The sequence below is a fragment of the Epithele typhae genome, assembly GCF_022376455.1.
Source record: "Epithele typhae strain CBS 203.58 chromosome Unknown BXZ73scaffold_42, whole genome shotgun sequence".
Taxonomy (NCBI): Eukaryota; Fungi; Basidiomycota; class Agaricomycetes; order Polyporales; family Epitheliaceae; genus Epithele; species Epithele typhae.
The window spans coordinates 38094-60142 of NW_025954233.1; the positions used below are offsets into that span (position 1 = coordinate 38094).

Below are 22049 nucleotides of genomic sequence, written 5' to 3' on the forward strand. Positions count from 1 at the left end.
TGGGTTCCGTCCGGGATTCCGAGGGTCTTCGCGAGTCGTTCAAGATGGCGCCACGCCGGTGCCGGCCGAGCGATCGACGGGCTCGAGAACGGCGCGGCATCCGGCGCCGGAAGGAGAAGAAGGAGGAGAAGAAACACTTGTAAAACGTCCGGGTTACGGAGGCCGACGATAAATGCCTGTCGCGGGCAACATTCGGACGGTATGCATGCGCACTCCTCGCCCATCCCGGACCCGACGACAAGCGCACCCCGACGACCTTGCAGCGTCCCACGCGCAGACCGAATGAACTCGGAACTCGAGTGTTCACACACGGAGCGGACGAGCGACAGACGCATGACTATGTACTTGTCATTCCGGTCTCCGGCGGACCACGCAAACGCAGCAAGCACTCGTAGCTAGCCATGCACGCACGCGTCGACGGCAGCGTGCGTACGGTACAGTACGCCACGACGCGGGGGGGACGACGGGCGGGCCACAGTAATACCTAGTGAGACTCTCAAGATGCCAGACGGGCTCGAGGGAGGGGGGGAATACGGGACATGCAGCATAATTAAACGAAGTGGCGGGACGGTGCCCCGACGGGGTGGGGGACCGTGCTGGGCGGACGAGAGAACGTGGGGCGCCGAGCCACGCTGGACGGCGAGTTGGGTGTCCTGGACGGGCGGGGGAGGGTGCGAGGCTTGCGTGCGGTGAGTGTGTGAGCCGGGGCGGGTGTGACGGACAGGCGGCGGGGATGAGGACCGGGAGAGACAATGGGGGAAACATAACGAAATGGGGTGGACGGGCGATTTTAGAAAGGGACCGAGACGAGTACAGGGCGCGAAGGGACGTGGAGGAGAGGGACGAGGACGTGGGGCGAGCCAGGGACGAGGGGGACTGAGGCCGAGGGCGGGAGGGATGGCACGAAGCTTCCAGCGCATCCACGACGAGGACGGGAGGGGATGGTGGAACGTCCTCGAAGGGAGGAGTCGCCAGTGCGGGAACGTCGGACACCCTCTGGGCGTCGAATGCACACCAGCGCATTTTGTGGACGTGGGTGCGTGCGAGGCGGGGAGCCGAAAGCGGTGGTCTGCGCGCAGACCCAGCAGGAGCGCTGGGAGATCGTTGGAGCGGCCTGTCCAGAGAGCACCGTGTGCTGCGGAGCCGTTCGGGGTGCGAGCGCGCATGCGTGTAGTCGTCTTGTCCGGGGTCGTTGCACATGCCCGAGTCGTAGCGGGGTGAGAGTCGAGGCGGAACACGGCTGGCGCGTCGGGATGTCGAGCGCGCCGCGCACGAGTCGGGAGTGGGCTGGGCGGTTGTAGCGGCTGTGCTGTGTGTTGGGAAACGAGAGGACGGACGCGAGGGCCGCTCGGGCGGTGGTGGCGAGTCCCAAGGGCGAGGAAGCGGGAAGGTAGGGATGAATTCGAAGGGTCCATAGCTCGCGAGGGTGGCGCGCACCGCGACCTCCGGCTATTAATAGTCCGTGTGGTAAAATAAAGTATAATGACCATCGGGACAAGACGCAGGACGGGTCGGACGGTGGGAGGGCGGCACGTACAGTCGAGGCTGTATGGAGGGAGAGGTGCGTTGTATCTACAAACGCTATGGTGGGAGACAAATGGTGGACCCTCGAAGAAGACGTGAGCGAAAGCATGGAGAACAGCAACGAGAACAGACGGATGACGGACGAACGAGACTGCGCGGAAAGGACCGGTGAGAAGGAAATGCTAAGGACTGCTTCGGAGAACGCGCAGCCCCGCGCTAGCACCGTGAAGTACCAACAACAGCGACTGTTAGGACTAATGGTGTACTGTCGCTGTATCGTTGCCGTCGTCGCTGAGTGTTTCGACCTTGACGCCGCGGCTGGAGCTGACGCTTCGGATGTCCCTCCCTTCCTCGGCGAGTTCCTGGTTGATGAGCTCCGCCCGCGACTGTGCGTGCTGGTCGTCGGGACTCTCGCCTTCGATAACCGGCCGATCCGCGAAGTCGGGCTTTCGAAGTGCCTGCCGGAACGCATTGGCCATAATGGCCGCGTCCGCACCGGAAAAGAGTCCTTGATCGCTCGTCCTTGAGATCATTGATGCGCCGTCCTGACCATGCGCTTCCGCCGTGGTCGGGGAGCTCGTCCGGTTCGCAGCGTAAGCACCCGCACCCGCACCAGCAGCCGCACCGAAACCTCCCGAGAGTGGCGCGGTGGGAGACGTGGGGCCTCCGGTGTCGACGTTAGCCATCATTGGTGTTGAAGAGCCCATCGAGTTCCGTTGTGAGATGTCCTGCCGGCGTTGGCGTAATCTCCTCATGATGTAAAACACCAAGACGACTGACGCCACGAGAGCGAAGAACCCGAGAACAGTGATTACCGCGATGGCCCACTTGGGGAAAGAGGAGCTGCCGTTTGGATTCTGCACCTGCCCGGTGGGGGAAGCACCCTGGGGTCCATCGGAGAGTGAAGTGGACGACGGCGATCCACTTGTTGGTGTCGGCGATGCTGTCGCCGCCGACGCAGCAGATGCTGATGACGCAGAGGCAACCGATGCAATGGATGACGACACGGAGTCCAAGATGGTGGTTTCTTCGAACGACTAGCGTAAACAACGGAGGAAAAATGAGCCGGACGGAGGACTCACGGACGGCAGTGAAAGTGGCTTGGGGGACGTCGGTGTTTGTGATTTCCCTATCGTTGCGAGTGATCAACCAGTAGAAAGGGAACGACCGGTTCTTCCCGCTGAAATGGAGACCTTGGTCGCCGAACCAAGCGTCGTCTACTTGAGCGTGCTTCAAACCAGATATGTTGGCAGGGTTTGTGACGTTGGTGGCATTCCAAACGATCACCCCGGTATCTGCCTGAACAACGAAAAGATTGACGAGATTCGTCTGTGCGAACTGGGGGAGGCGGGAGTTCCCTGGACGGCATGTGAGCACCGAAGCTTGCAATATGTCACGACGAAGGGACGACCACAAACAACCAAGAGAAGAAGTGTTGTAGAAATAAGACAAATGATCGTGAAGTGTAGCAAATACTCGCATGGATGGTGTCACGTCCCATCCCAGCGGACTGGACTGGGACCACCACGCAGGTCGTGTTGTGGTCGCCACGCACAAGGCACACGAATGGGGATGGCTACTCACAGACGATACTAGCCCACTCATGCTGCGCGACAACGGTGGTGTCGATGGGATAGCAGGTAAAGACGCTGTTGGGCGAGTCGAAGCATTGTTGCTGAGCTGCGGCTGTGAAAAGGAATTCGCGAGAGAGCGACGCCGTGGGATGGCAGAACGGAGAGGAAAGAGGATGTGTTGTTGAGAGAGAGAGGCGCGGAAAAGAGAAAAGAGGGAGACGGACCGATGGCTGCCTGATCGACGATGCTCGTATCCCTCGGGTCGAGAGCGGGCTGTCGGCTGCGGGGGGACCGCCGCCTCATGCCCTCCTGGAGAAAACGGGGGGCGTTTGTCTGCGCAGGAGGGTGAGGGACATTGCGGCTCGGGGACGGGGACATGTGCCGGACGGAGCTGACGGGGCGGGGAGGGCGGAGGATTGAGTCGTGAGGCGGGTTGGGGGTAAAGCTGGCTGTGGCCTGTATGGGAGCAGAATGGCATTATCCGGAGCAGGGGAGGCGGGAGGCGGCGCCCTCGAGGCCGGGGACGCGGCGGCGGGGGAAGGATGAAGGGCGGGGACGAGGAGGACGTCGAGAGACTCGAGCGGGGGAAGGAAGGGACGCAACCTTGTGCACAGACCTGGCCCGGTGCACGTCGCCAACATCACGCGGGCGCTCCCGGCGCTCCCAACGCCTGGGAAATCCCCATCACTTCCAGACGCCTGCTCTCCCGCGTCCGGTCCCCTCCCCCTTAGCTGGCGCCGTTCCCCTCGCGCCCCCGCTCCTGTTTGAGGTCGACAGCACGGTCTGTGTCCGCTGCAGAACGCGAAGCGTCGCGGTCGGCGTAGGGGGCCTCGGCGGTGCAGCGCACATGGCCCAGGGATCGGTGGGAAGGCGCGCACGTCTGGCGCAGATTCTCAAACGGCCCTCTCTCGCCTTCCGCGCGCTCGCCGTTCACCTCGCTCGCGTCATGTTTCTTGCGCACGGGCCTTTCGCTCTCCCCCTGGTCTAGGCCCAGGTCCTCAGGCCTCAGCACGCGACCGCGCCCTTCCTTCAACGTTCAACGTTCAACCTTGCGCCCCACGCGCGACGTCACTCCGCCCTCGCCGCTACCAGACGCCGCGCTTGCCTCCCGTCGCGTCGCCCTCCGCTCGCGAAACGAGCCCACGACGGCCAAGGATGCAGGCCTGCTCTGCCTCAACGGGAGGCTATCTCTCCGCGGCCATCACGCGCCACGGATGCCGCCAGTGATTGGCCGTGGTGGCCGCTGGTGGCCGTCCCCAGTCTGAGTCCTCCGAGCTCCGTTCGATCCTGTTTGATCTCGTGGTGAGACCTCCGACGCGGCCCGGCCAGCGCTACCACCTGCCCCCGTTCCCTGCTGCCCATGGCCAGCGCGGAAGACACCCCAGTGTCTGATGCGCATGTTGCGACGCGCCCGCACGCTGCAAATACGTCGGTCGGCGCGCGAGACGCGGACGAGCAATCCGGTCTCCCATTCATCCGACTTCTCTCATTATCGTCCGGGATTCGTATCAGAATCGAAGCTGTTCGAAAGTTGCCAAGCCTCCACTTCGGCCGGGCTCCCTCGGTGCGCTAGTTCAGGATATGTGTATAGATTCCCATCGGTGCGAGCCGCAAGGCGTACGAGAAGCCATTGTGCTCTGCTTCGTATCCCCAACATAGGACTGAGTCGATCTGGCCGAGCAGCAGCAAACTTCACGCCGGCCGCTGGGATCGAACTCGGTGCGTTCCGATAATTTCATTGCCGTGTCAGACTCGAAGGAGTTTGTGCGGAGGTCACACGATGCATGATGCCCGCGCCGCTGTGGCGGAGCGGGAGCGTCGAGAAAGGCCTGCGTCAAAACAGACTTCAAGGCCTACAAATCGACGCTCAGAAAGGCCGTTGATCATCTGTGCTCGATTCACGTACCACTCGGATTGGGAGTGACTCGAGACCACCGGCCTTCCTGGCCGAGACTACGTGGAGCGTTTTGACCGTGGACAGCCATGTTCGTGAGTCCCACAGGACAGGGATCGTGACGAGTGCCCCTACAGCGTCGGATGGCACCCTAGAACCGTTGATCTGAGCTTCAAGGTCCGAAGGGTATGTACAGCGTGGCTTCACTTACTTAATCGGCGTCCGATATAGACGTGCGCCCGTCGCCTCGCCGAGCATCTAACTTGACAGTGGTCCAGCTGAACAACACGCGCGCGATGAAGGAGCCACAATGACGACTAACGTCGCTCGCGCGGGAGGCACCCAGAGACCGTCGACGTCAGAAGCTTCCACCTCGGTGCCTCCGTGCACACCGCCCATACAGGTGGACGAACCGAGGATTCCAACGCGTCCGAATGACTGTGAGGCTCGACTCAAATGACATCATCGCCGTTGTGATGATAGTTGTGGCTGCAGGAGGAGCACAGGGGTTTCAGCAGGGCCCGAGGGGTATACAGTCTAGGGTGTACTTCAGCCCTGACGTCGAGCGTATTCTGCCACGAAATCGCACTCACAGGAGTATCGCAAGTACACTCCAGTACACTAGGCAACTGGCAGGAACAGGGGCGGTCAGACCAGCTGCCGCATGCATGCCAGAAATCGAATGAACGCACCAGACATACAAGCTGCACCCTTTTCATCAACCCCCTACTCATCTGCCAACCAGCGGTCGAGCTGCTTGAACGCCTCCGCCCACGTCTGCCCGTCCCCTCGTTTCACCTCATTCACGCCCGCGACGTTCCCCCTGCCCAGGTGCAACCACTCTCCCTCCGTCGGTGCATACAGGTGTGGGCACCTGGGCATGCCCTCGACCCAGGCGTACACGCCGCCTGCGTCCAGGGTCTTGCGTGTGTCCACCTTGAGCAGCCAAAGCTCCGTGGATTGAGCAAAGAAGAGAGACGCGGTCACCGGGGTCTGCTCGGCGGTCGAGAGGTGGATGAAGCCGTCTGCGGCATCGAGCTCGCTAAGCGGCAGCGTATCTGGAAGGGGCGATGGGACAGGGGTCGGGACGATCTTGTAGATGAAGGCCGGGAGGGGGTAGGTGGGTGCCATGGCCGCGAACGGAATAGAGGAGGCCTAGCTGGCTCTAGGTGGAGAGTTTAGAACCTCAGTCATGGTCGGAGAAGGCGTGGGAGTGGCGAACAAGCTCGATGTGTACCCACGTGGTTTCCATGGTGTTCTTGGACTCTCCAATGATCGATCGCGGCGCACCTTCCGCCATTCCGCCTCTCCCAAGTGGCTCACTACTTGCAACTCTAGCTTTGCATGGTGCTTGGCGGCATCAACGACTTTAACTTGCTCACCAGGTTTGCTCAATGTTTGCGCTCGCCGTCGTCTCCGATGATTCTCAGCTTCTTTGGCAACAGAGCTCCCTTCCATCCCTGGGAAGACATCGGCGTGGGCAACATCGCGCATACATGTCTGGCCAACACAAAATCAAGGCCATACAGACGAGAAAGCAGAGTGTGGAACGAAAGGCATACATACGCACCTTCAAATTTCAATGCGGCGGCGCCCTTGCCAAGCTGGGCACATGTCGAGGAACCTCTTCTGCCATGATGTTTTGATCGGAAATGAGATCGTCGTCCACACGACCACCGCCGACCACCGCCATATCGTCGAGAGAATGCACGGCCTTCCTTGCTATCCTCGACGCATTCACGAACGTTCAAGGGTCATGCATCTTGCTTGCCCCGTGATGATCTTTTGGACAGCAGCCCACGAAGCACCCATCACGCTGTCAAGATTCTACCCTTGCGTCCCTGTAGGCTGGGCAGTCTTCCTGCCTGGCCCCGCGATCTCGCCATGTGGAAACGTCGTCAGCGCGTCAACGCTCGCACGTTCTTTATCTTCTCGCCGGTGCCTGTCTTCCCCCGCGTCCCTGCAGCCGGCGATGCGGAGATGCGGACGAGCTCCATAGTACAAAAGACTGCACTTTCCGAACTGTGCAGCGCCCCACGAGTCCGCAGATCCTCTCCGGCACTCTCAACCCCTGGCGGCGCCCTCCGTCTGCTTGCACGACAAGGCCCTCCCTGCAGCATACGGCACGGCAATGGTTCACGTACGGACGACCATGTTGGGGGCCGCTCTCGCGGCGCTGTACCAGCTCGCGTGCGCCGCGTCTATCGCGGACATTCAAGGCAACGCATTCGTCTCGCCTCTCAAAGGGCAGACGGTCGAGAACGTCACGGGTATCGTGACCGTTAAAGTACATACCGTTTCCCGTCGATATTTGCACACGCGACGGTCTCTCACAAACTTCGCAGACAACCAGTGGCTTCTGGGTCCAAGGTGAGCCGTCCAAGGACATCCGCGTCTCGAGCGGCCTCCTCGTCTACACCACCTCCAAGACGATCCTCGCCTCCGTCACCCCTGGGGACATGATCTCCGTCTCCGGCACGGTGACGGAGTACCGCTCGTCCTCGAACCCAACCTACCTCTACGCCACGGAGCTCGGCTCGCCCAAGAACATCACCGTCCTCGCCCAAAACAACACCGTCGCCGCGCTCGTCCTCGGGGGGCGCAAGGGGCGCGCACCGCCCACTCAGCTCATGTCGGCGCTCGACGCAGGCCACGACGGCTGGCTTGCGGTGCCCAACAACCAGAGCCTCGTCTCCGTCGCGGACAACACGCTCCAGCCGAAGCGGTACGGGCTGGACTTCTGGGCGAGCTTGGACGGGCAGCTCGTCACGATCAAGAGCCCGGTCGCGAACGGGTTCCAGAACAGCTATGGCGAGTTCTGGGTCCACGGCGACTGGCCGCTCACGGGCGAGAACAGCAGGGGCGGGCTGTCGATCACGTTTGGTAGGCCTTTTTTGGCGCAGCAAGTGCGTATGCGTGGACGTGCTGACCAGTTGTCTTCGTAGGCCCGAAGGGCATCCCTGACGCGAACCCGGAGTCGGTCATCGTCGGATCTCCTGCTGACGGCACCAAGCTGCCGAAGCCAGCTATGGGGATGCAATTCGAAGACATTACCGGTGTCATTACCTACCAGTAAGCTGGAAGGTGTGTGTGCGCCGAACTTGGCGCTCACAATTCTCTCTCAGGTTCGGCTTCTGGTACATAGTACCGTTGACCACCCCTGTGATGACCGTGGCTCCGAGCTCAGTCATCCCTCAGTCCAAGATCGTGCCCAAGCACGACAAGTGCACCTTCACCTTCGGCGACTACAACGTACGCCCCCAGCGCGTTCGCCCACCTCAGACCGCGCTGACGTTCTCTGCCCCGGGGCCGTTCGCAGGTCGAGAATCTGGTCCCAAGTCCTCGCACATGGGCGCGGTCGCCAACCACATCGCCAACTTCCTCCACACGCCCGACATGATGTTCGTGCAGGAGATCCAGGACAACTCGGGCAGCTCCGACGACGGCACCGTCATTGCCAACGTCACGCTCACGAACCTCGTCGCCGCGATCGCGAGCGCGGGGAACGCGACGGCGCCGTACGCCTTCGTCGAGATCGCGCCCGAGAACGACATGGACGGCGGCCAGCCGGGCGGGAACATCCGCACCGCGTACCTGTGAGTGCAGCTTCGACGTCGCCCGATCGACGGCCGCGCTGACGCGGGGCCCCGCGCGCGCAGCTACGACAGCGCGAAGTTCAGCCTCGTTCAGGGTTCCCCCGCGGGCGGCGCGCTCGACGCGACGGCGCCGGTGCTGGACGCGGACGGCAAGCTCTCCCTCACGTGCGTCCGCTTGCTCGTCTCGTGGCGTCCGGCAGGGGCCTACATAGGGTGCCCACTGCTCACTCGCCTTCCTCCGCCAGGTACAACCCGGGGCGCATCGACCCGACGAACGCGGCCTGGGACGCGTCGCGCAAGCCGCTCGTCGCGGTCTGGGAGACCCCGTCCGGCGCGCGCGTGCTCACGATCAACCTCCACCTCACCTCCAAGGGCGGCAGCTCGTCCTCGCAGGGCGACGCCCGCCCGCCGCTCAACGGCGGCGTCGAGCAGCGCGTGGCTCAAGTCCAGGTCGTCGCCGTGAGTGTCTGCATCCGCGCCTCTCTGTCTGTCTCTCTCGTCTCCCGCTTCCGAGTTTGAGTCCGTCCCGCGCGCGATCGGTCTCGTCACGGATCGGCCTTCTCCCGAGGGCCGAGATGTTCCTTGGGGGGTGGTGGAGCCGGTCTGGGCGGCCGGCGGCAGCAGCGATTAGAGCCTCGCGGGAATGCGTGCAGATCGTTCTGTCGCGGTCCCGCGATCGCCCCACTGGTCCCGTGACCACCGCCCACCACAAGGGTGTGCCTGCACGATCACCAAGCCGCCGAGGCTGCATAGCCGGTGTACCGCACGCCACCCCGGGCGTCCGCAGCCTTTTAACGCGGGTTTGTTTCTGATACATGCCGCCCGCGGGAGGGGCGCGACGCTCAGTGGCTCGATCGATAGCTGACGGCGGCCTTCACCGCGGCAGGACTTCGTCAAATCCGTGCTCGCGCTCGACCCGCGCGCGAACGTCGTCGTCGCCGGGGACTGCAACGAGTACGCGCAGACGCGCGCGGTGTTCGCGCCGCTCGCGGGGCTGCTCGTCGAGCTCGACGCCGCGGCGGGCGTGCCCCCCGCGGAGCGCTACACGTACGTGTACGACCAGAACGCGCAGCAGCTCGACCACGCCTTCGTCTCCCCCGCGCTCGCCGCCCGCGGGGGCCTGCGCGTCGAGCACGTGCACGTGAACTCGTGGGCCGCGACGGAGAGCGCGCGGGCGAGCGACCACGACCCGAGTGTGGGGCGGGTACGGATTTGCTGAGTGGCGTGGCGTGGCGTTGTATCGTTTGGATTATTAGGTGTATCGGTACATTGGGGGGCTTGGATGTATGTAGGGATACATGGCGGTGGGATAAAATGCACTCTTCATACCTCTCTTCTATGCTAGAGGAGAAGCCCCAGCCTCGGCTTCCGGCGCGTCCTGTCCTCGTCCTCGTCCTCACTCCCCTCGGCCATGCTCCGCTTGATTTCCTCCTCCCACGCGCCGGCGAACGCGGCTGCGTCCCGGCCGCTGCTCATCGCGAGCGCCTCGAGCGGGACCATGTTGTGCTGGTGCGCGGGCGCATTGCGCGTCGCGGCAAGGTGCGCGGGCGAGTCGACCACGCGGAGCTCGGGGCAGCCCACGCGGGCGAGGAGGCGCGTGTGGAGGTCCGCGTACGTGAACAGAAGCGGGTCCGTGCGGGGCGCGTAGGGGTTGAAGTCGACGACGTGCCCGCGGTCGAGGTCGCGGGTGAGGAGAAAGTCGAAGACGTCTGGTGTGGGGGAAGCGGCGGATGGCGATGTTGGTGCGAGAGAGGGCGGGGCACGAAGATTTGGCGGGGTAGGAGTTAGTTGCGGGATGCAGTGCGCGGCAGCTGTGCTGACGTACAGTCGCCTTGGGTTTCCTCCCATCTGCCCTTGATATTGGACTCCCAGAAGGTGGTGACGGCGGCGATTACTTTTTGTTGGGTCTCAGGCTCGTTCCAGAACTCATAGAAGTTGGGGTCCCGTTGGGAGATGCCTGCTCGCGGTATAAGTTGTCCTAATAATGCACCATTTCGTCTGAACGCACCTACGAGCACTTCCTGGCGCACAAAGCACCGCAGCTCTCGCGCGCGATCAACAGGATACCACTTGCGGAGAACGAGTTCGAGCTCGTATGGGCCGTGTTCCGCCGCGCTGTATGGGGGCTCACAGCCGTCGAAGACATACTCCAACTCCAGATCGTGCTGGACAAAGTCCGATGACTTCAGGAGCAAATAGACGTCTGCGGGCGTGATGCATTTCAGCGGTGATGATGCGGGCAACATCCACGCGGCGTCCTGACAATCAATGAGTATGCTGGACGTTGAGAAGAGTATCACAGGCGTATCATGACAGGCAGCGCGCGCCCGAGAATGACACCAGCCTGGGTCCACTGGCTCGGAGACCCCGCGGCACCGGCTGCATCCGTCTTATGAGCGGTACAAGTCGTCCTGTGCCTGAATGCATGCACTGACACTGCAATGGTGCCGAGCCTGATCGGTGATATGTTATTCATCGGGGTTTGTGAATGGAGGCGGAGACTGCCATCTCGACTGCGTGTGTCTGCCCCGGACAGGCTGGGTCGCGATCGGGAACGGGGAGTCGGAATGCCACAAGACTATGCGGGAACTGGACGAGACGGAGCGAGACGGGCTACGCACTCTTGGAGATGAAAAGTTGAGCTTGGGAAACACCGCGCCGTAGTCCGCAACCGCGGCCCGGATCCGTGCGTCCAGCTCGGGAAATGTATAGCGCGGGCGTTGAGTATCGTCGTCGTCGTCGTCGTCGGATTCTCGATCAGAAAGGGTGCTTTGTGCTGGACTAGAGAGCGCGGCCGCGGCGGCCTGTTTGAACGAGAGGGACGAGATAGTGGATGGAAGAGAACTGACATGTCTTCGGCGCCGTCGGGCACGAAGACTCCATCTGAGTCGAGGTACTGGCGGAAGGCAGGCGACAGGGGACGGACGACGGTGGACTTGATGGAGGCGGGGGCGAAGCGGGGGTACCAGTGGGAGAACTGGAAGGCGAGGAGGGCAGGGGGGGAGTAGGAGGGGAAGCGCGGCGGGTGGGAGACGGGGGCAGGCATGTCGGACAGCGGGCGCTCGAAACAAGCGTTGGAGCGATCAGCCCAGAGACGGGCGCCTGGGCATTGCCCATGCCTGATTGGGGACCATCCGGCCTCAGGGTCACGGAGGCGTATATGACCCCGCGCGCGGGAGGAGGACCCCCCCGTGGCCTCGCCTGCCTCACTTTGCTTCCGCTCACCCCGCCACAATGAGCTCAATCTCGTCGACGACCGCCTCGACCGAGGAGCTCACCGGCACCTTTGGCGTCCTCCTCGTCGGCTTCATCTTCGCCGTCGTCCTCTACGGGCTCACCTTCTTTCGTATGTCCTGCCCACTGCACTGCTGCTCTGTCCCTCATACCCGCGCCCCATCCCAGAAACGTACATTTACTACACTCGCTTTCCTCACGACAAGCTATGGATCAAGTGGCTCGTGCGTACCTCCCTCTCGTCCTTTCTGCCTGCCCTCACCCTCTGCTCTCAATCAGGTGGGACTCCTTTGGTACGCGCCGTGCACCTCTCTCTTCCCAAGGTGCCCGCTCACCTCTCGTGGCTGCATGCTAGGGCCATGGACACTGCAATCACGACGCTCAGTGAGTTCCATGTCTTCTTGTGCCCGGCGCTCTGCCTCATTCCTTCCCCTTTCCAGTATCTCATACGTGCGTGCCGTGCGGATGGTGCCCCTATCACTTCCTTACCCTTCCACAGCATATATCACTACCTTATCACCAATTTCGTGGTTCCTTTTTCCGACTTGAGCGTCACAACGTGCGTCTCATGATCTTACCCGTTGCCGCATGCCTGACCTCATCCTAGTACTTTCTTGGTGAGTACTGCAACGACCCATGTCGCGCATTCATCTCACTTCGGTGCAGACCGGCGCCGGGCTGGGTGTAAGTGCTCCAATCTTATGACGAGCTCTTGCTGAGTTACCCTCTAGGCTACTACAGGTTGCATCGTACAATGGTATGGCAAACAGTCGTGAACTCGACGCAGATCACTCAAACCGCCATAGCTTCTATGCCTACCGCGTTTGGACAGTTGCTGAGCAGCACCGTGCAATTCCCTGTGTCATTGTGCGTACTCCCCGACTCTTCACGCATTCAAAGCCTCATCAGTCCACATTGGCATCCCCAGGCTGCCATAGCAGTTTGCGCTTTTGGTGAGTTAGGAGTCGTTTCAGCTTGCATTCGCTGACTGTAATGGTATATCAAAGCCATGAACCTCGGTAAGCGTTTTTGCGTAGTGACAAGCGTACGACCGCTGAGAAATGACTTCGCTAGCTGGTGTTGTCTCTATGTACGTCTGGGGTTAAGCATGTTAGCTGCTCTCGCTCATGGCTCTTTAGGTCGTCGCAAGATCTTTTCATTAACATCGTCACCCCGCTCGCAAAGATCCTCGCCGGGATCTCCTTTGGTTTACTCTCCCTATGCGATATCGTTATCCTGGGTTCTATGTACTTCTACATGCAACCTAAACGCAATCCGGGCATGGCTATGCCGGAAGGTTGGTACGAGAAGGCGGTTGTATATTGCTTCAACCGCGGAACAGCCTTCACGTGCGTCGAATGGTTTTGCCGACTGCTGTGTGGGGTAACGACTGTGCCTCAGTATCATGCAGGTAGTAGTGACGATCGTCTTCGTCGCCGCGCCCCGCTCGCAGGTATGGATACTCCTCAGGTGGGTGTCCAACAAAGTGTACACCAACAGCCTGCTCGCCATGTACGTCACCGGTTCCTTGGATTCCAATCCACCCCTTAACTGGTACGGTCCTGCAGGCTCAACTTCCGCAACACGCACCGTGGCCGTGGCGTCAACGAAGAAGACAGCTTGAACCAGCACGCTAGCAACCGCACGGGCTCTGTCAGCATCCCTGCCGGCGCACGCGAAACGGCGAGGAGCGTGCAGTTCAACGTCAACCAAGACGCTAAGGTGCGTGCCCACGATGCCGTGCGGTGGTTGTCACATTCTAACGTTGCCATCTATGCTTGCGTCCGTGCCTCATCGTTTTGTCGTTGCGTGGCTAGACGCGCGACCCGATGAGCATCATCGAGCTCGACGTTCGATCACATATGGACAGATACGATGACGAGGTAAGCGTCCAACCCAGGCCTGTGTCAGTGTATCTTACCCTTGGATGCGCTTGATAGACCCCAGAGGGTATGCCGTCCAATGCCCAGGAGCCTGGCAAGACGAAGCACAACGAGTACGATGAGGACATGCAGTGACCGCTTTCTGCTCGCCGCCTTGCGTTCTCACGAACGTGTCCGTGTTTGCGTGTATTGAGTACCTCGATTTGTAGCAATTGGTCTGCTTCGTCACCATCTTATTCCCCACTTCCACCTCTGCGACATGTTTTCCTGGTTCTCGGTTCATAGGTTCTTGGTTCTCGTGCTCCCCTGTCCAGATCCCGTACTCTGCCTTCCGGTTGGATATAAAATGAAATACATAGGGTGCAAGCTTCTTTGCGTGCGTACGTTCGGAGAGCGGGTGGATACACATCGCTGGAGCGCGATATGTGGCTCGTCATGAAGCAAGTCGCTGTCCCGTGTGCGAGCGACATATCCGTCGAAACCCCCACGACTCATGACCCACTCGCTTGATGGTGTCGATGCTGTCCTGCTCGCTCTGAAGTTGCGTGTGATGCTATCTCTGTATCCACTGTATCAGTGTCATTCGTTCTAGGCGAGCACGATACCTGATGACGGCTGCTTCGAGAATTGAGTGGCTACACACCGCGACGGCTGGAGCGAACGAAGACGAGAATAGCCTTCGACGACGCGTTCGACGAAATCCAGACCGTCATAAAAAGGAAGTACTAGCAGTACTATGCACCAGCTGTCACCTCACCGAAACGGTCCCCCACATCCCGGAAGAACACGTCTCCTCTCGCAGTCGCGAACCCAGCGACCGAACCGTCTCGGGACAGCGCGCGTATCCACACGGCCGAGACTCCGTCCTCGTGTCCGAGCACCTTGCGCAGCGTCCCGTCCTCGAGCCTCCAGGTCCACCACTCGTTGTTCTGTCCCCCGAGCCACCACTTCAGCCGCTCGCGGCCGATCGCCGCGACGCGGCCGTCGCCCGAGAGCGCCACGAACGGGCTGACGCCTCTGACGAGGGCGGGGTGGCAGCCGCCGTCGAGGGAGGCGATCGTCGCGCCGGTGAGCGTGTCCAGGACGAGGCACAGCGGGCGGGCGTGACGACGAGCGCGCGCGTCCCGTCGGAGGAGAAGGACGCGTGCGAGAGGGAGCGGAGGTCCGCCGGGAGCCGCGCGGGCAGGACGGTCGTCACTCTGTCGGGCGAGCCGACCGCGGCGGAGAGCAGGGTGCCGGTTCTGCATATCACGACGACGTGGGTGGGGGAGGGCTCGGGACCGAGGCTTGGGCTTGGGGTTGGCGGAGGGCGGTCGCGTGGAACTTGGTGTCGGTCCCGGGGAGCGCGCTGTCGTGGTAGCGGAGGAAGTGGGGTTCGCAGGAACCGGTGGCGAGGGTCCAGACGCAGATCGAGGTGCGCGCTTGGATGGAGGAGGAGGAGGAGGCTGGCGGCGCGACGTCGGAGAGGAGGTATCGTTCGTCCGCCGACAGCGCGAAAGTGCCTGCGTGGTGTGTATGGTCCCGACGTCCGGGCACCTGTCCGCCGAAAGTTGCGGTGCAGATAGGCGGGGGGGAGAGGGTACGGAGGTGCGTGAACTCCAGAGCGTCATAGATGTGGACCTTCGCTGTCGAATCTTGAGCGAATATCCGGCTGCCGTCCCGAGACCACAAGAGTCTCATAATCAGGCTATCCAGATGAAGGTCGATGCGTCCAACGGGTTGGGAGTGATCTGTAGGACATGTCGGGGTAGCCTCCACCGGAAGATGGAAGACGGTTATCTCGTGACGCGATGCGATTGCCCAGTGCCTCTCAGTCGGACAGAACGCGAAAGGAGACGGTGAACTTGGGCAAGAAGGCGGATCTGCGAGGCGGTACCATTGGGAGGGGAGGGGAGTTCCGGTCCGACTGTCCCACAGGATGCATTCGGACATGCTCGGTGCAGACTCCTTGGTGGGATCCCACAGGGTGCTCGCTGCCCATCGTGCACTAGGAGAAAATATGAGTTGATCCGGCTGTCGGGCATGCCCGTACTCTGAGATGTAGTTCTCGTGGGCTGGTTTGAGCGACACAGACAGAATTAGTTTGCGTGCGCATTTTCTCGAAGGAAGAATACGTACTCGAGTAGTCTGGGGGAGCGATACGCAACAGACCTGTTTCTACACGGCGAGAATAGTTGTTCCAGCAAGGCTGTCCAGCGAGGCATTTGGTTCCGTCTGGCCTCTCTATGACGCACGTGAGGCCTGTCGATCGCAGACCGGCGTGTTGCGATATCACTTGAGTCAACTGTTGCACGATGGCCATTTGTTCTTGCGTTAAACAAGCGCTGTCCCAGTGCACCACATAACTCTGGAATATCAACGTGAAAGAAAGTAGTAAATTCGGAAGTTTGAGACAGGCTTTGTAAAGTTCGAAGTTGGGGCTACAAGTGAGTTCTTGCAGAATAGATAGATGCTTCAAGTTTGCGAAAAGCGGAATCTCAAAACCTAGTGCGGAGTTAACGTTAGCCATTACATGTTAAACACGCAGAAGGGACCTGCCAGGCTCCGTGAGGGTGGTGCTGTCTAGCCTTATATCCAACAGCGATCCTTGTTGGATATTAACAGGGCAGTATACCCCATGTGAGCTCCAGGGAACTCAGAACCTCAGGATCAATCACGGGGTCGGACTCTTAGGCTAAATGGTGCTGCGTACCTCGTCCCGATGATATAGTTGTAGTGTTTGCAGGCCCCGTCGATGCATGTGGGGCGAGAGGGGGATGTATATATTGATCCCCGAGTATATACACCATCCATCCTAACGTCCTGCAGCGCAGGGAAGGCATTTGCAAGACGATGGAGGTCCAGAGAAGTCATGAAAACGCAGTCCTGCAGGACGAGCTTCCTCAGAGCACGATATTGTCGCAAACAGGCTAGAATCGCCGGAGACGTCGGAAAAAGAATGGGTTCGAAAGGAAGGAACCGCCCATGGAACTCCCATGCGGTTATGTGGCCTAGGTATGGAAGAAGGACTACGATGGCGGCGATCGGGAGAGGGGGTGGCTTGTCGGCATCCGAGCGCGGTACGGGAGTCTCCAGCCGGACGATTTGGACCATCGAGCGCAGAGAGGTGTCGTGCGTGAGGGTGTCGCAGACCGCGGACAGCTGCTCGCCTCTGGAAAGGGTGAGCCTGTGCCAGAGGCGGTAGCGGCTTCGGGAAAACCATGACTTGCATACCCGGACGCAGCGTGCGAGGGTCCTGAAGTCTCCGTGGGCCGCCACGGCGTCGATGACCATTTCGGCGACATCGATGGGGATGCGCGGAGAGCTCATGGGGAGATTTGGCTGAGCTTGGTGAGCGTGATAGTTGACAGCTGTCCGGAGAGGTGGGAGTACGAGGGCAAGGAGAAGGCAAACCATGGGATGTTGCACGATAATGTTGGGCGATACGCCGGACGGGTTTCAATCAAACAATATTGCCAGTCAAAAAGTATTGTACATGAACGACTCCCAAGAACCGTGGTGGAACTCCTGGTCATTTATGGTCAGGCCTAGTCAGGTCGTAAACTCAGATGGAACGGTGTCACATACCCAGCAAGCATAAGTTCGTCCCCCACCACGTCTCCTCTAATCTGCAGACCTCTCGTTAAGGCTACATTCCTTTCCGTTGTGCTTCGCGGGTCAGGCAAGAGATTATCGTGCATGAGAGTGTAGCAGCGATGGAGGGGAGTGAGGCGATATTCAACGCGAGCCAGTGATGGGACCCCGTCCGCATCACAATTGGCCGCGCTTATACATATGCACTGTCGCCGGTCCCTTCGTCTCCGCCATCCTTCTTCTCGCCTCTCGCCGGAGCGATCATTTCCACTTCTATCCTCATGGACAAACTGCCGCGTCCACCATCCCCCTCAATATCGGAAAAAGAATTCGTCTATGGCACGCTCACGCCCTCTCTCAGTTCTAGTAACAAACCTTCCGATTCCGATTCAGGATGCCCATGCCGTTTACGTAGGAATAAATGTAGGTACATTACAAGGGACAGCGAAGGTGGTCATAGGATGCACGCCTAACTTCGGTGGCTTTCCCGTGAAACAAAACATCGAATACATGCTGTGGTGATCGTTGGCCAAGGGCCTCAAGAGATGAGACGTAGTTCACGTCGAGGTATCAAAGGAAGGCAGCGTGCGCAGCACCGATGAGAAGAACGAAAGGGGGCGTGATGAGCACCGCTGCACCGCCCAACAAACTCACAAGGTGTCCCCAAGCCCCGCCGAAAGCTCAGCGCAGCGCTCAATCCTCGTCGCGGCGCTCGCCGTTCCGAATGAGGTCCTCGGCGGCGGCGGAGCGCGGGCGGATGGTGCACCGCAGGTTCTCAATGACGCTGCAGGCGGGTTGGAAGGGGTCGTTAGCCAACCTCTGCGCGGGCGCGGAAAGCGGCCGTACGCTGCTACTCACCACGCCAGCCCGGGGAGATCTTGAGCGGCTCGTCGACGGGTGCTCCGTTGGCGTCGAGCGGGAGAGACACGTCCAGCGTGTGGAGGATGCTCGCGACGTAGAGCCACGCGACGGACTCGGCGAAGTGGCGTCCTGGGCAGATTCTGTGGACGACGGACGCGAACATGAATCCGAGGGAACGGTCGGCGGTGACGGCATTCCGCGTGGCGCGGGGGCGGCGGGCGAGTAGGAGCACGAGGGGCAGGTGCGGATGAGCCTCAAGCGGGCAAGGGCCAGATGAGCAGATGGACCGAACGTACCTGCGACCGAAGCCGAACACGACGGACGGGTCCCCGGCGCCGAGGTCGAGCTTGCCGTGCTTGAAGTACCGGTCCGGGTCGAACACCTCGGGCTGCGGGAACTGCTCCGGGTTGTGCATGATGGACCTGTCGGTTTCGAGTCGGGCACCGGCGACGTTAGCTTGTGTCTGTGACAATGCATGGCGCTGCTCTTTCGGCCCCGCCAATCGCGGGCCACCAACGACGAAAATATCGCAGACCGCCGTGACGTTCAAGAGCAGGGACGGAGGAAGACGCCGCTCACCAGATGTTGACCATGATCGCGGTGCCCGCGGGGATGAACATCCCCCCATACTCGTCGTCCGCCGTGCAGACGTGCGGCACGCCAAGCGGCGCGCTCACGTGCCACCGCATCGTCTCCTTGAGCACCGCGTCGACGTACGGCAGCGCCGCGCGGTCCGCGAGCGTGGGCAGGCGGTGCGGGCCGACGACGGCGTCGAGCTCTGCGCGCGCGCGGGCCTGCACCTCGGGGTGCCGTGCGATCGCGGCGAAGAAGCCGGAAATGACGGTGAAGGTCTGCCGCGGGTGGTTTGGTCGATCGAGGCAGAAAGGAGGGCAGGGAGCGGCTTACCGTGTCGATGCCGGCGGAGTAGACGACGGCGGCGATGCTCTTCGCGTTCTCTTCCCCCTCGGCGGCGGCGTGGCCCTTGAGGCTGGCAAAGCTTTCGACGAGGTCGTGCATCGTGCAATTCTCGCTCGACTCGCCCGCGGCCTGCGACCGGCAGTCAGTCCTCGCCGCTCACGTCGCTATGTCCACCCGAGGCCGCCAAACCACCGACGGCGCGGCGGCCCCAGCAACAGCAAAGGGGGCGCGCTTACCATCTGCTTCCGCGCGTCTTCCCACGGGAGGTCGCGCATGATCGCGAGGTTGCGCCGCGCCTCGTGGATGCGCCGCACGGACTGGGTGAAGGGGAGCCAGGTCGGGACGCGCGCGAGGCGGGGGAAGAACTCGAACACGGACGAGCCCGAGACGAGGAGGTCGAGCACTTTCATGCCCTCGTCCGACGCGGCGATGTACTTGTCGTGCGTGTCCGCCGCCTGGAGGCCGTATGTCGCCTCGATCATCGTCGCCCCGAGAGAGCTGCGCAGGCGAGGAGGCGGGACCGAGCCCGAGTCAGCGTTGGGTCCGAGGGCGTGAGGCGCGTGGTGGCCGGAAGGAAGGGAGGGGGAGACTCACTATCGGACGTGCTCGACGAGCCGCTCTGGGCTGTGGAGGAGGCGGAGGAGACACCGGCGGACGCTCGCGCGTTGTGCGGGCTCGTACTTCAGCACAACGCTCGGGTGGAAGTGCGACCAGAGCACGCGGCGGTTCTCGCGCCACCTGGGGCCGTACGGCATCATGCCGAGGTTCCAGTCCCAGCCGACGCTGCGGGGAGGCAAGTCAGTGAGGTTCACAACTCACAATGAGTCTCGAGGAATGGGAACGCACAGCTCAAACATGCCGGTCGTGATGCGGGAAGAGTAAATGGCAGAGCGCTTGTCGAGGAGCTCGTTGATGACCTTGAGGTCGTCGAGGACGAGCAGCGGACGGTGACCGAGATCTAGGTACACCATACCACCTGTAGTAGAGCACCCCGAAGTCAGCGCATACAGCAACCTACACAGGCTACCTTTGGGGGAAGCCCAACGCACCATACTTCCTGCACATCTCTGCGTATCCGTGCCATGCGATGCCCTTGGGAAGGTGGAGTAGGTTTCCGATGAGCGGGTAGGGCTTCGGGCCTGGGGGCAGGGGCAGGCCGCGGGTGCGCTCCTTGAAAGCACGGGAGGACAGGATGAGGCGGATGGCGAGGTAGCACACCCCCGCGAGCAGGGCGCAGGTTGCCAAAGAGAGCCATGAGGAGAGGTGGGGCATGATTGTCGCGTTGTGGGCGGTCGTGGGCGGCGGCCGCGTAGAGACGATCAGGGACGAGGAAGGTTCGAATCGGCTTGGGAGGGCGAGTGAGGGTGAAGTTGAAGGCGAGGGCGTTCAATCTGGTGTCTTGGCCGACAAAAGAGCGAGCTGGAGGGACAGGTCGCGGACACTGCAATGCGTGGTGGGGATCTACTGTCTCGCAACGCCAAAAGCACGCTTTATACGTGTGGCCGGGCTCCTGACGTCGGGAGGACATTCATCTATTAGCACAGCAGTCGCGTGCCGGTGAACTGAATCGGGCGGTCGGCGTTCTGCACGAGGGCTTGCATATGCTTGGCTCCACAGGGGACAAGGCTAGAAGGCGGACTGCAGCAATGAACTCAGACAATAAGTACAGACGTCCGAACAAGATGACCTTCGATGCACGGTGGCCGTGGCCTCGCGCCGCCTGCGGTCCATCGTGGCGCTCTGCACAAGCTCACAAGCTGCCGGGGAGGCTCAGCACGGCAAACACGGTGAGACAACGCCGAACAGGGATGTCAAACTTACTTGACGGCGGGCCCGTTGCTAAGAGGCGGTCTCCGCGGTCGGACGGGTGACTGAAAGGTGGCGACGGCCTTTCACGAATTTGCCAATCCTTCAGGTAGAGCTTTCTGGAGCGGCGATCTTGAATCTTGATATTTTGCAACGTGCACGAGATCCCGGCGTGCTTCGCCGAAGCGGAGGATGAGGAGGGTATTGTCGAGCATCGGTCTAGAAGGCCATTGCGATGGAGTGGGTTGCAGTCTACAGGCCGTTGCTTAGGGGGACATCCCGTGGGAATCGCGGATAGCCGACGCCTACCGCTTCCAAGTTTAAATCCGACGGGGCTGGTTGTCTCCTTTACAGCGAACGCGCTCTTCACAGCCAGGAACGAGACGGAGTCGAGCGCGGATCCCGGGAGGGACCTGGGCCTACCTGGGCCGAGGGACGACAGCGCAAGATGTTTTCCCCACCGGGTTTTTTATAGGTTGCCGCTGCCGTCGCTCTCTCCCTCCGGTCCAGGCATTCTGACCTCGGGAATGTTCCGTGTTTCGGAGCGCGTGTTCGTAAAAACGCTTGCGACTCGAACTTCGACCATTGCGCGATTCCCATCTGGTTTAAGCAGGGCTCGGATCATCTTTAGTTAGCTTCCTGTACTATGTGCAGTCATTTGACACCACTACTTTTGTACAGCGCTTCGGGAGCGCTCAATAAGCACCAATTTCTTAGTTCTCTAGCCAATCACTACCTTTCGCTGTCTGAACAAATCCCAAGAGGGTTGTCGAATTCTGAGTTGAAGGATTTCATCTCCCGCTATTGCCACACGTGCTGATGGATGACAATACAGTCATGTGATGTACTAAGCGCCTCCTCTAAGACTTGTGCAATGCTACGGACGAGTCAATCGACCGTACACACTCATCATTGCTACTAGCAATAGACAATAGAACAAATAGCGTGACTTCAGTGCTCGCAGGCTTGCAATCTGGTGATGGCTTTAGCAGTTCGTCTCCACGACGTCAATGATGATCTAGACATAGCAGAACTGGATCGCTACAAAATTCTCATCGTCAGAAATATTCTATACATGTGCATGAGCCATTATGCCGTCTTCAGCTTTGACTACATTTCAAGTGTCTCGAAATCAAGTCTGTATTGCACCACGTGACTGATTATGTAAGCTGTGCGAAAGTAGTGG

At 60.8% G+C, this 22049-nt stretch overlaps 7 protein-coding genes across 7 annotated transcripts; 2 read left to right on the forward strand and 5 right to left on the reverse strand.

Moving 5' to 3' along the window:
- Positions 1–1778: 1778 nt before the first annotated feature.
- BXZ73DRAFT_50604 (uncharacterized protein) lies at positions 1779–3476 on the reverse strand (the record flags this gene model as incomplete). The annotated part of the gene is made up of 4 exons (XM_048020469.1): positions 1779–2551; positions 2607–2882; positions 3109–3210; positions 3323–3476. The coding sequence occupies 4 exons, from the start codon at positions 3474–3476 to the stop codon at positions 1779–1781; spliced, it is 1305 nt and encodes a 434-aa protein (XP_047875561.1).
- A 2242-nt stretch (positions 3477–5718) lies between these two features.
- On the reverse strand, positions 5719–6123 carry BXZ73DRAFT_91274 (uncharacterized protein; the record flags this gene model as incomplete). The annotated part of the gene is made up of 1 exon (XM_048025922.1): positions 5719–6123. One exon carries the CDS (start codon positions 6121–6123, stop codon positions 5719–5721), a length of 405 nt encoding a protein of 134 aa, XP_047875562.1.
- Positions 6124–7144: 1021 nt separating this feature from the next.
- BXZ73DRAFT_50487 (DNase I-like protein) lies at positions 7145–9807 on the forward strand (the record flags this gene model as incomplete). The annotated part of the gene is made up of 8 exons (XM_048020441.1): positions 7145–7279; positions 7338–7875; positions 7938–8064; positions 8118–8259; positions 8332–8588; positions 8652–8753; positions 8834–9047; positions 9475–9807. 8 exons carry the CDS (start codon positions 7145–7147, stop codon positions 9805–9807), a joined length of 1848 nt encoding a protein of 615 aa, XP_047875563.1.
- Positions 9808–9929: 122 nt separating this feature from the next.
- BXZ73DRAFT_91276 (D123-domain-containing protein) lies at positions 9930–11634 on the reverse strand (the record flags this gene model as incomplete). The annotated part of the gene is made up of 5 exons (XM_048025923.1): positions 9930–10297; positions 10414–10545; positions 10597–10846; positions 11210–11369; positions 11438–11634. The coding sequence occupies 5 exons, from the start codon at positions 11632–11634 to the stop codon at positions 9930–9932; spliced, it is 1107 nt and encodes a 368-aa protein (XP_047875564.1).
- Positions 11635–11822: 188 nt separating this feature from the next.
- BXZ73DRAFT_103562 (uncharacterized protein) lies at positions 11823–13840 on the forward strand (the record flags this gene model as incomplete). The annotated part of the gene is made up of 18 exons (XM_048015618.1): positions 11823–11934; positions 11991–12046; positions 12102–12115; positions 12178–12206; positions 12263–12272; positions 12322–12381; positions 12430–12439; positions 12489–12506; positions 12554–12579; positions 12629–12689; positions 12751–12775; positions 12830–12841; positions 12897–12912; positions 12962–13171; positions 13224–13334; positions 13391–13544; positions 13640–13705; positions 13763–13840. The coding sequence occupies 18 exons, from the start codon at positions 11823–11825 to the stop codon at positions 13838–13840; spliced, it is 1068 nt and encodes a 355-aa protein (XP_047875565.1).
- A 453-nt stretch (positions 13841–14293) lies between these two features.
- Positions 14294–17014, reverse strand: BXZ73DRAFT_103563 (uncharacterized protein; the record flags this gene model as incomplete). Its single annotated transcript, XM_048015619.1, has 4 exons — positions 14294–14320; positions 14458–14946; positions 14987–15330; positions 16492–17014. The coding sequence occupies 4 exons, from the start codon at positions 17012–17014 to the stop codon at positions 14294–14296; spliced, it is 1383 nt and encodes a 460-aa protein (XP_047875566.1).
- Positions 17015–17971: 957 nt separating this feature from the next.
- BXZ73DRAFT_50511 (cytochrome P450) lies at positions 17972–20329 on the reverse strand (the record flags this gene model as incomplete). Its single annotated transcript, XM_048020448.1, has 9 exons — positions 17972–18062; positions 18133–18279; positions 18436–18561; positions 18719–18990; positions 19046–19186; positions 19294–19555; positions 19652–19840; positions 19904–20033; positions 20107–20329. The coding sequence occupies 9 exons, from the start codon at positions 20327–20329 to the stop codon at positions 17972–17974; spliced, it is 1581 nt and encodes a 526-aa protein (XP_047875567.1).
- Between the last annotated feature and the right edge of the window lie 1720 nt (positions 20330–22049).